The 17,542-nt window shown below is 40.1% G+C and overlaps 2 protein-coding genes and 1 long non-coding RNA gene across 4 annotated transcripts; all 3 read left to right on the forward strand.

The window, feature by feature from the left end:
- The first annotated feature begins 653 nt into the window (after nucleotides 1-653).
- On the forward strand, nucleotides 654-5,637 carry zfpl1 (zinc finger protein-like 1). Of its 2 annotated transcripts, none has more exons than XM_005931964.3 (8): nucleotides 654-825; nucleotides 2,180-2,294; nucleotides 2,386-2,497; nucleotides 2,661-2,854; nucleotides 3,020-3,098; nucleotides 3,216-3,401; nucleotides 4,175-4,298; nucleotides 4,389-5,637. In XM_005931964.3, exons 2-8 carry the CDS (start codon nucleotides 2,193-2,195, stop codon nucleotides 4,573-4,575), a joined length of 984 nt encoding a protein of 327 aa, XP_005932026.1. In that variant the 5' UTR covers nucleotides 654-825; nucleotides 2,180-2,192; the 3' UTR covers nucleotides 4,576-5,637. The 2 variants fall into 2 exon arrangements, with proteins under 2 accessions (XP_005932026.1, XP_005932027.1); XM_005931965.3 differs by having other exon boundaries at nucleotides 657-825; nucleotides 2,177-2,294.
- A 3,345-nt stretch (nucleotides 5,638-8,982) lies between these two features.
- LOC102300946 lies at nucleotides 8,983-10,872 on the forward strand. Its single transcript, XR_316394.2, has 3 exons — nucleotides 8,983-9,050; nucleotides 10,081-10,338; nucleotides 10,663-10,872. It is a non-coding gene; the product is annotated as an uncharacterized LOC102300946 (long non-coding RNA).
- Nucleotides 10,873-12,047: 1,175 nt separating this feature from the next.
- On the forward strand, nucleotides 12,048-17,340 carry si:dkey-273o13.3 (G-box-binding factor). Its single transcript, XM_042224826.1, has 7 exons — nucleotides 12,048-12,125; nucleotides 12,226-13,242; nucleotides 13,655-13,683; nucleotides 13,842-14,003; nucleotides 14,092-14,158; nucleotides 14,262-14,366; nucleotides 15,649-17,340. The coding sequence occupies exons 1-7, from the start codon at nucleotides 12,048-12,050 to the stop codon at nucleotides 16,489-16,491; spliced, it is 2,301 nt and encodes a 766-aa protein (XP_042080760.1). The 3' UTR covers nucleotides 16,492-17,340.
- Nucleotides 17,341-17,542: the final 202 nt, after the last annotated feature.

Genomic DNA, 17,542 nt, shown 5'->3' on the forward strand with positions numbered 1-17,542 from the left:
ATTGATAGAAAATGCAGGAAATCTATCTATCTATCGATCTATCGATATCTATCTATCAATCTATCGATCTATCGATATCTATCGATCTATCGATCGATTGAATTATATAATTAGTTTAATTGTACAGTCAGTATTATGAAAATAGAAAGGGAAGACAAATTTATTTCATCAGTCAGACACAAGCCCCTGGAGAGCAGACTAGGAGAAAAGGGGAAAGAGAAACAAAAGGGAGGTGTGGTGTGTGTGTGTGGGTGGGTGGGTTGGTGGGTGGTTGGGTGGGGGGTATAATGGTGTTATCGTTTCATGAAAAACGCTGCTTTTAATCTACATCTCAGATGCCGTACTCCAAGTATTCTGTATCATGAGTAATTTTTGAAGTAGGAAAAAAACATGTCGGCTAGTGCCAACATTTGGCCCAGGGTCTGTAACTTATGTCTGTTTGGCATTAGCGCCAAAGAGGGTTGTGATTAGAAACTGATTTACAAAACAAAGCATGGCTCATGCTAAGGTTTATACTTATCACTTTAGTACATTTAATTACCGATATGACAACATTCAGCTTTTTACAAATCATTCTAACAGGGTAGTCCTGTGCGCTTCGACGCAGCAGATGGCAGTATACGCCAATCGGTTTGTTTACAAAAACACACGAAGAAGAAAGAGAAGCGGAAGAGACGTGGCACATAAACAGAAGGAGGAAGGAAACAGTTTTACTGATGACAACCTCTGGAGCCGCCTTCCATGTGAATTCAGCAAGGAAGCTTAAATGACAGGCGTACCACATCACCTAAAGCGAAAGCGACTCGATTAATGTCTGTCTGATAGGTAACGTCAGTAATTATTGTCTATATTTGAACTTCGTCAACTCAAACAGCTAGCTAGTTTAGCTCGCTAACGCTGCTTTACCCGGTAACTTCCAGTTGAGCTAGCAGCTAGCCGCTGTTAGCTCAGTTAAATGTTAGAATTAAGCTGTGGCCGGGTGTTACAGCTGTCAAGACGTGTTAGTTGATATTTAAAAAGACGTAGATGCTGAGCAGCTGGGTTTCCGAATTACTTATGGGAAGTTCCCACGTCCAAACACTGCGTGCAACTATTACAGATAAAGAAATGAAAAGTAGTGACAGCAAATACAATGAGTAGCATCTGTTGCCGTGTTTGAGTGGTATATTGCTCATATATAAATTGTGGCACGTTGACAGAAGAACCCCAACCTTTAAACTGCGTTATAATATCCAAAGAGTGTTAGGTTTGTTTGGGACAGTTCATTTGCTGACTGTGATATGACAGCAGGATGACATCAGCGAAGTAGTTATGAAGACCACCCATGCTTCAACCTTTGTACTTACGATCACCTAGCTAGGGCAAAACACTCAGCAAACGTCACTTATATTTAATAGAATTCTAAATTCAGAAAAGCTGAAGTCAAGTTTACTTCATCCCCTGCTATACTAACATCGTTTGTAACTCTGTATGGAACTATGTATGAAGTACTGTAACATATCAACATAAGATCTGTTCTTTGGAGAAATATGTAAAGAATGTGTGTTAGGCGAAAGCAGCACACCGTTACAAAAACGTACATTTTGTCTGTTTTCAAAGCCACACTTCATGGTGTCGTGGTTTACATTTGCCTGACCAGCAAAAGATCCACAGTTTGATCCTAGGAGGAAACAAAGATTCTTTGGGGAATATATTTGGTTTAAACCAAATATATGTGTTTCTCTTTGTGAATAAGAGAGCAGACAAAGCTAGCTCTTTATAAATTAAATTTGTATTAAAACTATTAAATATTTTTCATGCCAGATGTTGAATAGGTTTATTTTCTTGAGCACAACATAAGTTAAAACCCGATTTATTACTTTTTTTTTTATTCAGGAGGATTTCTACACTCAATGTCAGGAATTTTGTCAAACATTTCCTGTCAGGAAAACATCAACAAATAAAGTTCTGTCATTTTTTGTCTCTAAGCTGTATTTAAAGTGCAGCTGACCTCAGGATAACTAGATTAAATGTGAGCCTTTAAAAGTCTCATGTTTTACAGGCATGCTTCATGTTTGTAGCTTCTGCTCATAGTAAAATGGAGTATAGCCTTGAAGTTACAAAATGACAACTGTGATCCTCAGTCTGAGCTCATGCTTTTTTAGGAGTCCAACACAAACTACTTGTTTGTCCTCAGCAGATTGCAGGTGGCCATGGGTCTCTGCAAGTGTCCAAAGAGAAAAGTGACCAATTTATTCTGCTTCGAACACCGTGTGAACGTGTGCGAGCATTGCCTTGTCTCCAACCACAACAAGGTTAGTGGGTGAACGCATGGTGTCGCGCATATTTGTGCAAAACTTGTAGCATCACAGTAACCTTTTTTGTTTTTAACATTTTCTCCTTCAGTGTATTGTGCAATCATATTTGCAATGGCTTCAGGACAGTGATTACAACCCCAACTGTACTCTGTGCAATAATCCGCTCGCTGCACAGGACACTGTCAGACTAATCTGCTATGGTGAGATTCAAGTTTCTTTTCCTTCTTTTCCAGCAGTTCATTGTAAGCAGAACAGCAAAGATTAATGGAATATTTATAAAAAAAAAAAAATTGTGCTCATAGCTTAAATAAATACGATTCTGATCCTATCTCTGCAAAGTGAAACTTTATTTTTCCCTCACAGATGTGTTTCACTGGGCATGTCTTAATAACCTGGCATCTCGACTGCCCCTCCATACTGCCCCAGCAGGATACCAGTGTCCCACCTGCCAGGGTCCAGTTTTCCCCCCTACCAACATGGCCAGCCCAGTTGCTGATGTGCTGAAGGAACAGTTGTCATCTGTTAACTGGGCTAGAGCTGGTTTGGGGCTGCCACTGGTAAGTCGTTGTTGTGTAATCTCCCTTTTGTCGTTGTATCCTGAAAACCAATAAAGTAAAAAAGCATACACAGCCATTCTTAGCATTTTCTGGTTGTATTTAAATATCAAGTTTACACGTGTGATGCTCTGAGATAATGAAGCGAGTGATGTTTGACTATCTCAGATTGAGGAGCCTGTCCAGGTCCTTGATGAGACTGCATCTAATGATGTCACAGATTATGCAGACTGGTCAACATTTGATTGTAAGCCTTACTCAGTTTCCTTCTCCGTTCTATTTGAAGTGTTTTCATTTGTAATAAAAGTAGCAAACATCAGATCAGATCAGCTGTCTCTTTTTTTTTTTGTGTGTGTTTCTACAGCACAAGAACAAAGCAACATGTACCCCAGCCATTCTTACACCAGCAGCGCACCATCTAATTACATCTCACCTCCACAACAGGGAGACATTGGAGGTCCTCATAAGAATGGGGATCCAAACATGCAGGAGCACTCTATGATCAACTTTACTACTGGCACCGCCGGTGACACTATCACAATACACACAGGTACAGTGCTCAGAAAGCCCTCCCAATCTGCTCCCACTCTCTGCTTAGACCTTCCACCCTTTTTTGACAAACAAAGATAAACTTTTCATAAGCATTCTCATAAATACCAAAATGCATTCAGGGTATGAAACATAAGTCCTTTTACCACCATCTGACTTCCATACCCAACCTCTTCAACCCCAAGTTTCCCCAAGTGCTGTCCTAAAATGTCTTTGTACAGACAATGATTAAGATTCTAGTGGTGACAGTCCACGATGCTGTGGAGCAGTGCGTCAACCTTGATGCCTAAATTGGGCCAAGAAATTGAAATTTACAAAATTGGGCCAAGATGCCTGTCCGTTATTTCTCCCCCATTCGTCTCTGTGCTGCGTCCTCAGGGACAGCCATGATAGCAGCTGGAGGACGTGTCATAAATTTCTCCTGTCAAAACTCGATCCATCCATTTTCTTCCAGCTGTCCAATTCAGGGTTGCATGGGGGGAGCTGAAGCTTGTGTCGGTTGTCAGGGTGAAATGAGCAGGTACACCTTGAACAGGTCACTAGTCCATGGCAGCGCTAAAGTAGAGAGACAGCCAACTATTCACACTCGCATTCCCACCTACAGCCGGTTTAGAATCACCAGTGTACCTGGAGAGAACCTGCACATTCCACATAAAAAGATCTTAGCCGGCTAATCGGTTTGAGCCCAGAACCTTATTGAACTCAGTAGCTCAAAATATAATATGAAAGCAGTTTTCCTTTCTTGATGAGACGTGATCCTTTTCTTTCCTCCAGCGTCATCACCGAGAAAGGTCTATGACACACGGGACGGTGGTCACAGCTCTGTGACACAGATCGACTTTGATGACGACAAGTATCGGCGGCGACCAGCGTTAAGTTGGTTTGCTCAAATACTCAAGTTAGTATTATATGACAGCATTTTGGGACAGAGACTTCTTTATTTGCTGTGACAGAAAATAATATGGGAATGTTCTTGTGATCTTTCCAGGAACCGCACTGGTGGAAAGCGGAGCTCTCTTTCCTGGAAACAGCGCGTCTTCATGCTTCTGCTGGTCGGAGTTCTGGGATTCTTTACGTTGATAATCATCATGGCTAAACTTGGACGCGCGTCGGCTGGCTCAGACCCAAATTTAGATCCTCTTCTTAACCCCAACATCCGTGTGGGGAAAAACTAATGACATGCAGTGACCCCTTCTTTTTCTCATGCGTTACACAACGTATGCCTGTGTAGAAAAAGAGCTGAAACTGGACTACTATTATAGGGTTAGCTCACCAGAGGGTGCTGTTTACCCACTGGGAAGAGGCTGTACTTTATAGTGGAGGCAATCCCTGATTTCTCTCTGTTACACAGGGCCGTGGACCTGGGGACGTGACCAAGGCTTGGTGTGTTTTGGCAAAGGATTTGGTAACTGTTGCTTTGATAAAGAGGGGCAGTATTTGTATAATATTTGTCACTGATCTCTATAATTTGATTTTCTCTTTTTTCTTTTTCTTTTTCCTCAAGTTTACTAGAAACTAAACACTGTTGATGTTGAAAGAACATCTTAAGCTGGCAGAAATGCCAGAATGTAACAAAAAAAGCCACCTTTACCCAGATGTAAACAGATTCCAGTTACAGGTTTGTTTTTGAGGGTTGTGAATCTCTCATTGAGAAAATGTTGCCCTCATAACTGGAGTTGTACCCCACACATAATACACAACTATTTATAAGTGTCTGCATTACTCCTGAAAACTGAATGCTTTGCTTTTAGATTTTCCATACATACCGTGTGTACATTTTTTCCTGATGTTTTTTTGACTGGCCATTAAATAGAAATGCTCCAGAAAGGCAGTATTTTTTTTATTTTATTTTATGGTGATGTATTCTTCTGCTGTGCGTAACAAAAATTATGCGTGAGCTATGTTTGAAATGCCATTTCTATAGCTTCAGCGGGGATGTTATATTGCACTTTATAGTGTCGTATATCAAACATATTTATTATCTTATTGCCCAGTTTTAATGAACCTCCTGCTGACTGCTGGCGATGCAGACCAGTGATTTTAAGAGTAAATAAGATCCCACATAAATGACAACATTTCTGGATGATTTCTCCAGCCTTCAAAGAGGAGGAAGAAAGGAAAAAACAACTACAGGCAGACAGCAGCCTGCAGGAGTGCGTCTTCTCTTCTACAGTATCTCACTGTGACAAAACACTACATATAGAGTACATCTGTTCTAATAAATGGTGACTTTGAAAGGTTTTGGAGTTTGTATCTTATTTCAGTAGGTTTTCACGTTTTTCAATCAGGACATATTTAAAATCATACTTTTTTTTTTTAATTCTTCCACAGGGAGTATGCATGGGCTTTAGAATTATGTTTTGAAGGAGCTGCATGCTCGGACTTGATACATTAGGAAAAAAATACAGGCAGGCCTACATGGTGTAGACAAAGCCTGATGAATACACAGTGCTAAACCATGTGACTGCAAGCAACTCTAACTCAACTCCCCCTGCTGGTTTAACTTTGCTCTTAAAGATCAGAGTCTGGCCTCTGAACAGACTTCCAGTTCCCCTGTTTTAAAATTTATTATCATTAATTAAATACTTTATGCAGGGTTTTCCTGAATAGTTGTGTACATATGACAGTAGTCAGTGCTCAAAAGCATAATAGTTACAATTTGGGGCTTAAAGATCCAGAATCATATTAACTAAACCTTTTAGTCTCATCTCGTCACACACTCACTGGCCACTTTGGTAGGAACACATTGCTAATACTATGTTCCTCTGGTTTTGTGATATTTGGCCCATATTTACTTCATAGATCAGCAACAATGCAGCCATTAGGACATGGGGACACTGTGGTCATAAAGGACACTGACATGTCAGCAACAATACTCATGCAGGCTGTGACCTTTAAACAATCCATCACCCTGAACTGTTGATACAAGGCAGGATGGATCCATGCTTTCATTTTTCAAAATTCTCACCCTACCATGTAAATGTTGCAGAAGACATTAGAATAGGCAATGTTTTTATTATTGCTGTTATTATGTTTTTCCACTCTTCTATTATCCAATTTTGGTGAACTTGTGCAAATTGTAGCTTCAGTTTCTTCTTCTTCTTAGCGGAAAGAAGTGTTGCCTGATGTGGTCTTCTGTAGCCCATCTGCTACAAGGTTCAATGTGCTCTCCATTCAGAGATGCTGTTCTGCATACTTTGTAATGCATGGTTATCTGAGTTACTGTTGCCTTCCTATCAACTTAAAGCAGTCTGGGCATTTTGTTCTGGCAACAACATTGTCTCAACATTGCAACAACATTGAGAGCTGCCACTCACTGGATATTCTCCCTTTTTTCCAGAACATCCTCTGTAAACCCCGGAGACGGCTGGGTGGGGAAATGCCAATGTGGAAATGAATAACAATGAAATATTCATGTGAAAATGGCAATAGGATGCAGGAGCTTCAATTAACAGACCACAACTAGCCATTTATTAGAAACATACAAACATACAAAGAAATTATATGACCGCAAAAGTCATTGAATTCCTTGTATGGCAACAACTCCCGTGACTGGAGGCAACCACCAGCTGCAGTCCTAGAAGCAAACAAGGAATTAAAAATCTACACTAAATACAGCCGCTAGAATTACTAAACAAGTCAGTTCTGTGAATGGCGTCTAAAACAATCCTTAAATAAAAGGCAGCCAGTGCTCTGCTCATTTTCTGCCTACAATTAAAAGTAATGTATGAATTAATAAATACAAAACACACCAATACAGAAACAGTAAAGCTTTACAATTATTAAAACTACTCATAAAATATCTGTCATTTCATTTTATCTGTCAAAAGTATTAGTCAGATCTGGAAGTCAGGCAGGAAGCAGGCCCTACAGCTGGCAGCAATCACCTGTGTGACTCACTTGTGATTGGCCCTTCCCTTGCTTGGTGTTCCTAAGCTACACTCAGACCAGCACACCTGGCACCAGGAACTGTACCACATTTAAAGTCTCTTTATTACTTCTGTTTGTTTATTATTAAAATGATCTGAGATTCAGGAAGTGACCTTAAGGCAAGCTTTGGATTGTTCATGTGATGTACCAAGTGAACCTGCATCACATGATAGGGCAAGATACCCATTCAACAGTCATATTTTCCCTGCATAAAAAGTTTACTTAAAAGCTATAATAATTAAATGTATTTGAAAAAGGACAGTCACAGTCTTTTAGCGTGGAGAGTACAGCATTCATTTCTGCCTGCAGTGACTTATTGCGTGATGTAACTTTGCCACATCCTGATTTATTGAGTCCTGTGCAGATATTAGTGTTATAAATATCCACCAATGCGCATGAGCATTATCTGACTCTCCCAGCTTTCCATTGTGCATGCTATTGATTGTCTGTGGTTCTGAGCCACGCTTACATTGATGAGGGGAGACCTGCCAGCAGTTATCAACATGCACATGTTGCAAAAATTACAAACGCGGATCACAGCTCTGTGGTATACACCAGAATATTTTGATTGTATTCTCCGACATGTTACTCGATACATGAAAATTTTCTTTTATTGGTTTAACATAACCGCTTGACTGCTTTGTGAAGTCTAATGGTTTTTGTCACTCTATCGGAGTTCAATGTATTTCTCAGTAACTCTGAGTTATTAGATTGTCCATTGCACTGACATAATAGGGACATCCTGATCAATACGTCCACACTTTCTTGTTAACACGCTGCACACTTTTCCTGCACTTCGCTGCACTCCTGATGCCAATCGTAGGCAGTAAAAATGTCTTTGTAATGAACTCTCACATCTGGAGTGAGTTTTATAGGCTAGCTTGGCCTTTTTAACAGAAGAATTTTCATTTCCCCATCTCTAACACATTAACAGACAAAAAAGAGCATTTTGTGAAATGTATGATACAAGAAGATAACATCTGATACCCACCCACCACCATGCCTTGCAGTCATACAGACTTGCTTCAAAAACAGTTTACCTCACATTTTGTTCCCTTTGCTGTTCCTATTTTTGATGAGCCCAGCTGTACGTGCCCCTGTGCACACTGAGCAATGAATGCTGGAAGCCATTGTGTTTTTTTGGCTGGCATAGCAGCTCACATCAGTGACATTAAGGCTCCATTCTATCGCTGTGTCTTCAGGCCATTTCCAAAATAAAGATAGATTCTTGTGATTTTTGAGACTTCTTTGGTGATATATTGAGACAGGAAGACAAAGTTCAAATAATGCAGCGCTGCTTCGATGTCTTGCAGCTTCAGCAGAACAAAACTTGTACAAAAATCCAGAAATATAAAAAAAAAAATGAAAGTGAATGAAAACTGCAGTGAAAATTAATGTTTCAGGCTTTTTTTTAATGTACACTGCAGAAATGTGTACATGTGGCTTGTATTGATTTTGGAGTTATACTGTACATGCACAGACCAATACATTCCTCATTCAGCTGGTTATTTTTAAATTCAAAAGGTGTCATACAGAGTATTCAATAGAGTTTAATAGAGTTCAAAGTAGCTGCTCGTGGCAGCTTTCCTTTCTGTCATTGGACGGTGCAGGAGTATAAATTGAAATGGGAGTGTGTGTGCTTCACATGTGCCTCCCAGTTCAATTAGAAGGCTCATCACACAAGGGAAGCTTCTGTGAACGTCAGGGCCCGTGGAAGACTGTGAGTACAGCTCTTGTCTCTATGGCAGCTTAGTTAGTCACAAAAAAGCAGCTGAAACTGTTTTTCATCCTCTCGAAACCTGTTGGTTTTTATTACATGTGAGAAATGACACTGATGTCAATGCTGCAATTTTAAGTTTAAATTAAGTTTAAGTAAGTTTATGTTATTTGTTTTCATTCTGGATCTAGATTGCAGTAATCTAGAATAGATCTATGAATTTGTAATCACTGAATGTATATTATAACAGGCATTCTCAGATTTTATAGATGCAAATATGAAGTATTGCTGTGTTCCTGTTATTATGCACACTTTGAATATGATAGAAAAATAAGCAAGACTGAAAGCACAAACCTCCACTAAGGCAGCTCACTCTCTTGGGGTCAACTTCAAAGACAGGCAGATGTGAAATGTAAAGGTGAGGTCGGAGGTCAAATGTGACATGATATTTGGATACAAACTGTAATGTAAGAATCCCCATCATATACCAGTTTCATTTCCTTTATTCTGCCAACGCAAACAAAGGCAACAGAATTTTAAGCATAGTTTAAGAGAAAGTTTTATCAAAGTTTTACCTTATTTGGCCTTGAAGAAGTCAGAGGTCCAAAGTAATGTGATATTTAGAATCCTCATATATCATTCACTACATACCAATACGTTATCAGTACAAACAATGACAATAAGAAATATAGTTTAAATAGATCATTATTATCACATTGAAGCAAAGGTTAGAGGTTAAATGTGACATAATATTTTAAATCTTTCTATGGTACAATAAACACCACAATTTTGTTTCTAAGTTATAAGGTTTTTAGTCAATTCTTGACTAATAAATCATTACATTGACCTTGAAGAATTGATGGATGTAAGCCAAATTTTAATGGACTGCTGACATATCCTACTCTACACCCCTACAATGTTTTATCACAATTCATTGAAAAACCTTTCACATTTATATTAGCAGAGGTAATAATGTGATCAAAGCAGAGGGATTTATATTGTAAAGTTGTAAATAAAGCAAATATTTTCCCAGGAACTGAGTTTGTGCAAGTTTCTGAGGACTCCTGATTGCATTGCCAGCTGATGGAAAAAAATTCAGACCTGTACATCCTCATCAGAACACCAGGGAGATCATAAGTCACAAGGCAGAAATGTGTGATCATCAAGAAAAAGAGCACAAGCACAGAAGACCAGCCGGCTCCAAAGGTCCACATGTGAAGCACCACCATCAAAATCAAGGCCATCAGCGTCACAATAATAAACAAAGGTCGGATGGCAACGATAGTCATGAGTAAGTCCATCCTTTTTCTAACTGTATGTTAACAATAATTATTTAAGCATTTCATATAGATTTTGTTTTTATTTTTACAAAATTAATCACACATTAATTAGACCTCACATTAATCATGTGAGGTCTTTTCCATTATCAGTGATGAGAAGTAACCTTTTCACCAATCACGTCATATGCTATCAGAATAGAATTTTTGTTTCTTCTTAAAATTGTCTTGGGGGAATGAATCTCTGGGGTTGGTTGGTAGTTAGGCTAACCAAGTATCAGAATTAATTTACTGTAGACACTGTGCCCTTTAACACCCATGTTTTCTTTTTGAAATAGCACTCATTCTACAGCAGAGGAGAGCATTTTGAGTGATCATCATACCAACCGTCAACATCAGTCCGAATCTCACCATTACCACCACAAGCAAAACCATCGTCATGTTTCTCTTTCACAAACTTCCTCAAGTTCCTCAAGCCATTCTTCTTCATCCTCTTCATCCTCTTCATCTTCATCGACATCCTCATCTTCCTCTTTGTCCTCCTCTTCTTCTTCCTCCTCCCCTTCCTCTTTCTCTTCCTCTTCTACAACATCTTCCTCTTCTTCTAGTCTGTCTTCTGAGAACAGCAGCAGAAGTGACACTTCAGATAGCAATCCTTTCAGGAAGCCACAGCATTCACAATCCTGGACCGATATCTCTGGAAAACACAAGTACTTTGATGAAGGAGATGATATGGCTCCTTTGATAAATAAACCAGCTAATCTAAATGAGCTGCCCAACAAACAGAAACAAGAGAAAAGCAAGTCCTCTCGTTGTGGCCCCAAAAAGGGAACCTCAAAAAGCCCTAAGAAAATTGCAAGAAGCTTTGAAAATGATGGAAGTTTCCGCAAGGCCAAATCAATGGAGGCTCTCACCACACCCAAAGACAAAGGACATGGAAATGAGGATGAAAATGAATCGGAGAAGAGGAAAAATGAAGCCAGGAAGAATTTAATGAAAGAAAAAATGAAGTTCTCTGCTTTTCTTAATGAGATTACTCGGCAGGTGCTCAGCCCAATGAGGCTAACCACTCTTGGCGTGACAGATGCGCAACGACCCTGCAGTCCAGGGCAGGCCTCTCTTAGATCCAGGAAGGCGGACAGCAGGACTGACAAACCTAGACAGCAAAGAAGCCGGCCCACCAGTGCGGACTCAATTAGCTCCAGCAAATATTCACACTCTTCGCAGTTGTCTCAGTCTAAATCTTTCCACGGTGAAAGTCGCTATTTTGAAGAGTCACCCCATCACATTCATCATAGGCCAAAAAGCTGCACAGAATTCAGCTGTTTTAGAAGACGTCACTCATGGTCTCAGTCTCCTGAGCGTCACTCCCATTCTTTTAAGCACTACCATAACCACCACAAAGGAGACCATGAGACTTCTAGTCACCATCACCATCATCATTACCATGGAAATAGCCCAAGTCCTCACCATCATCACAGAAAGGACCACAGTCCTGTTTATCCCCATGGAGATTCACATAGCCATACCTACCACAACAAAGATCACCACTCTGCATCACATCACCATTACCGTGGGCAACATCGACATAGAGAACCCTATAGCCCATCCCATCATCATAGTAATGCACACCATCACCACCATGGCAAGCACTACGGTCATGTTCATCACCATCACCATCATCATGTAGACCACACTAGCCAAGGCCATCACCAAGGAGACCATGATAGTCCAGACCATCACCATCATCACAAAGACCACCATAGTCCAGACCATCAACATCATCACAGAGACCACCATAGTCCAGACCATCACCATCATCACAAGACCACCATAGTCCAGACTCACCATCATCACCAAGAGACCATACCAAGTCACCACCATCACCAGAGACACCATAGTCCAGACCATCACCATCATCACAAGACCACCATAGTCCAGACCATCCACATCATCACAGAGACCACCATAGTCCAGACCATCCACATCATCACAGAGACCACCATAGTCCAGACCATCCACATCATCACAGAGACCACCATAGTCCAGACCATCACCATCATCACCAAGAAGACCATAGCCAAGGTCACCACCATCACCATGGAGACAACCATAGTCCAGACCATCACCATCATCACAAAGACAACCATAGTCCAGACCATCACCATCATCATGGGGACCATCACAAGCCAGACCATCACCATCATCACGGAGATCACCATAGCCAAGACCATCACCATCACCATGGGGGCCACCACAGACCAAACCATCACCATCACCATGGGGACCACAATAGCCCAGAACACCAACATCATCATGGGGACCACCACAGTCCAGTGCATCAGCATCATGGAGACCACCGCAATCTGGGGCATCCCCATCATCATCATGGAGACCGCCACAGTCAAGATCATCATCACCATCATCATAGAGACCACCACTTTTCAGACCATCATCGTCATCATGGAGACCATCACAGTCCAGAGCATCACTATCGTCACCGTGACCATCATATTTTGAACATTCACCATCAACATGACCACCACAGTCTAGATCATCATCATGATGATGTTGATAGTTCAGGCCATCATCACCATGAAGATCAACATAGGGAATCTCATCACCATCAGCATCATGGAGACCAGCACAATCCAGGCCATTGCGTACAACATGGAGACCACTACAGATCAGGTCATCACCACCATGAATCACATCCCAACCAGCACCACTCAAGAAACAATGATCTTGACCATGATGACCACCACACTCATTTGAAGGGGCATTCTGCTGGCAGTCCACCGACACACAGGAAGACGGAGCCTCTTTCCATTAAACCAGAGTCTTCCATGACAACAACAAGCAACCCCAGCAGCCACGAAGAGGAACGAACAAGTTTCATTGGCCCATCATTACAACAAGTATGGCATGATTATACTCACTGAAAATGTTTTCTATTATGATGTGCATACATACAAGTAACTACCAGGATCACATGGCTGCCTGTGTTTTATGTTTTTTATTATCTGGTTATGTAATGATGTTCATCTAATTTCCGTTCATATTGATTTGGGCAACAGCTTACACGTCATGGCAGACAATAGATCTGCAAATGACGTTCACGTGTTAAAGAACAATAGATTAGTTACAGAACAATAGATTAGCTACTAAATACAAACTAATAGCAATCAATTTGACATCCTAGACTAATTATAACTAACTATTCTGTGTTCATCTTTCATTTCATTTCATTTTTCACTTTAGGCCTAACAGAGTACCCATTGAATGCTTTTTTAAAAAACATTAATTTATGTATTTATTACTTCAATGCAGGAGAAGAAAGAGGAGCTGGGTAGAATCATGTAAGTGTAATGTTATTCGTTTGGGTGTTTGGGTGTTTGGGTATTTGGATATGTAACATAGAAAATATGGAACTGTTCATTTAAAAAGAAAAACAACGATTTAAAAATAAATGGCTCAAAGCTTGACAACTCTTGCTTTTTGTCTGTCTGTATTATAGGATAATACAGGAACAAAATGAAGGTCTGCACCACAGTTTGCTGAAGACAGCTGTAAGGATGGAGTGTTTGGGAGAGGAATTCATGAGTAGCCAAAAGCTGTTGGAGGCAGAACTTCAGAGGACACGCACAGAGCTCAGCAACCTCACGGAGAGGTTTAAGAGGTGATGAATGCCTTTTCCAGAGACTAACTGCAAATAGTGATAACTGTTATAATGTTTGCTGAGTAAGTCTGTCTCTGCCTTATTTCAGACTACATGATAACTGCTCGTCCACACAGCAGACTAATAATGTTCTGGAGCAAAAGCTTCACTCAGTGGTGAGAAAGCAAGCATGGCTGTACATCTGATGTAAGACATCCATTACTATAAACATATATGTGAGCTATTACATCTTGTTCCCCCATTTTCCTTCTGTTTCAGACTCAAAATATGGAAGAAGAACGACAAAGGTTGAACTGTCGTATTTCAGAGCTGACACAGCAGCTTGGTAATGTGAAATTTGCCAACTCTGGCGAAGTGTTCAGTGTAAGCTCTTTGGCATTCTTTCATTTCTAGGTCTGGAAATATTAGTAACATTTAATTCTGGCATTCCTTGCAAATATCAAAGTAGCGGCTGCTAAGGTTGCAGAAAAAAAATCTGATTGTTTAGATCAGTGTGGAAAATATCTCTAGGTGCTGCAAGTGAGCTGCAGTAATAAAATAAATTCATTTTGAAATTACTTTCTAGTCACATACAGTTAGATATTTATATAAATGTATTTCATTATATAAAAAATAACTTTAAACTGGTAACAAGGGGGTGGGGGGTTAATTTGTGATATTAATAATTACTCTCACCTAAATGTACCACTCTGGTATTGAAGTTTGTGTCCCAGAGGCAAGTGGGTCACACACTGGCCTAAACACTTGTGTCTGAGTATGATTAGCAATTTATAACCAACAGCCTGTGTAGTTTATGTTTTTTGAGTACAGTTTTCAAAATGTATCACTCTTTCTTGTATTTTGATTAGAGTGAGATTTATGATTCGGTAGCCCTGGAATTCTTGGTTTTTAAGCAGGCCTGCAGCACTCTTGATATCAGGAATGGCTTATTGCTCAGGTGGCAGAGCGTCTCAGCCACTAACCAGAAGGTCGGTGGTTCGATTCCAGGCTGCTCCATTCTGCATGCCAAATATCTTTGGGCAACATACTAACCCCATGTTGCTCTCCGATATATCCATCCGAGTGTTAGATACTTAGCACTTAAGCTTAGAAGTGCTTGGGTGAATGGGTGTGAATGGATTAGCTGTATAAAGAGCTTTGAGTGCTCGGACAGAGTAGAAAAGCGCTAGATATAAGAATCAGTCCATTTACCATTTATGGAAAAATACCTAAATTCCCACTGAATTCAATACCCCAATAATAATTTGATATTCTAGTTGTAAGTTTGTTAAATAGATGACAAACCACATGATTTATGGTGTTTCTAGCTTGTGATTGACAAAATGCATATGTATGTGGAGTGTCGTTGGTTTCTCAGTCGGATCCATTCATCCCTTGTGATTTCTGATGTCTGTGAAGATGATATTGAACAAAATGTCAAATTTGAGGTTTCAGAGTCCACATGACATGCAGGCTATATTAGTCTTTTCATACAGTATGAAGTATAAATATGTTTTTCCTATGTCTTAAATAGTTTAGAGGACAGCGTAGCACTCGGCATTAGTATAATTTTGTTCATACAAAACCTTTGTTTTCCTTTCAATCATATTTTGTATTTATTATTTCCAAATTCCATTGAACTGATCAGTTTCTCTTCTCATTTCAGGTGACTTCTGCAATACACAAAAACAACCATCATTTTCAGTCAGATGATACCATTAATCAGGTGGTTCTCCCAATCGCTCCCCCTCCAGTTCAGTTTATGGACAACGATAATTATGGAAAGGTTAAAGCTGCTGGGCAGGAGCAACCTCTAGGGTCAGTCCCAGAGGAGGAGGAATCTGACTGGTCTGAAGTGGGAGAAGAGACCCCACGGCTTATACTGAGAGGATCAAACAGGGGTCAGACCTGGAGACACCGGGAAGCAGACCTGGACAGAGACAGCGAGTCAGGAAGTGAGGAAATTCCCAGACGACACTCTCCACGCCCACTGCAAATACCTCATCTTCAGTTCACCTCCCACAGTGACAATTTACCTGCACCACAAACTAGTTCTCGCCCTTCTGGCATGAAGAATCTTTCTGATGACATTACAGGTGAGGGAAGTTACAGGTCCTCTAGTCCAAATCATGGATCTGCCATTCTTATCCGGTCAGCAAGCCTGGAGGAAATTCCTCTGGCATGCCATCACATGCAAAAAGAGCTGAGAGGCACAGAGGCCATGATGGACCTCCGCCATCGAGGGAATGAAGCTACTGAGGATTTAGATAATGAGATCATTCATCATTGGAACACAAGCAACCACAGGGTTATTGGGAGGCCAATAGATAGCAGTATGTCAAAGGCAGAAAGCAGCTTGGCCAGCCTGCAGTCAGCCGAGCGGATGCTAAACCACTTCATATGTGATTCTTACACTACAGAGGGAAGAGAGCAGGACAGGGCTGAAGTACATGGCTGGATAGGAGGGATTCCAGATGAGGTGCTGAAAGGAGAGCGAACAAAGCTGTGACAGTAACATGACTGCACTAAAATCCTAATTCAATGTAGCTGTAGTAGCAAGTTTAATGAATAAGCTCGTTTTAGTGGTTTATGGATTCAGCCACATTAATTTGATGTTTGATGTAATTTAATTTCTGAATTTGAAAAGTAGATTTTATGGATTTACTTTGATAAACTTTCCTACTGTCCAATTGGTGTATTCAATAAAAGCGATGAGTTTCTAGCTTTAAATTATTATAGCTGGCATTTGCTGAAAGTGATTGTTGGTTGATGAATACTATATATATAAATGTGCACCTTGAAAAATCCTGTACAGCTTAGATAAACTGATTAATTCATTGTAAAATGTAAATGTGTATTTTTGTTGCATAGATACAAATAGAATGGTCAGCCAAAACCACTGACAGGTGGGCCTCCAAGGCTCCACCACAGAGCCCACATGAGCCAAAGGTTCCACTGCTGAAACAACAAAATAGCCACAGTTCATACTCTGACAGGTCAAATGTGGTTTTGTGGCTAAAGGAGGACATACACAATGTTAGGCAGGTGGTTTTAATGTTGTGGCTGATTAGTGCAGTTCCTTTTCTTTTTTCATCATTGCAGAATTTTAAAAAGTCATCATATAAGTTATACTTATTTACATAGCTAGCTACTGTTAGATACTCTTGAATGCTATAAACAACATCAAGCACAATTTAAAACAGTTAAAAAGATCATATTGAACCTGATTTCCTTTCAGTTTATAGTAAAATTTAATTATGATAGGCTTGCCTTACATGCTACTGATAATATATATATACTTATAAATACGGTATTGCTATAGCTTTTAAAATGTGAAAATTATCTTATGTTTGCTGTTTTCCTCATGTTACAATATCCTGCCAAAATAAAAGCTTGCAAATGAACAGATTTTACAGTTGTGTCTCTGTCCATGTCACATCTAACTGAAATGAAAAAAACAAACCCAAAACAAAACAGTGAGACACAGTTTCAGCTGTGAATAGAATAGAATAGAATTCAACTTTAGTGTCATTGTACATGTCACAAGTACAAGGCAACGG

Source organism: Haplochromis burtoni, unplaced genomic scaffold (genome assembly GCF_018398535.1).
Source record: "Haplochromis burtoni strain Fernald_Lab_line unplaced genomic scaffold, NCSU_Asbu1 Contig_152, whole genome shotgun sequence".
Taxonomy (NCBI): Eukaryota; Metazoa; Chordata; class Actinopteri; order Cichliformes; family Cichlidae; genus Haplochromis; species Haplochromis burtoni.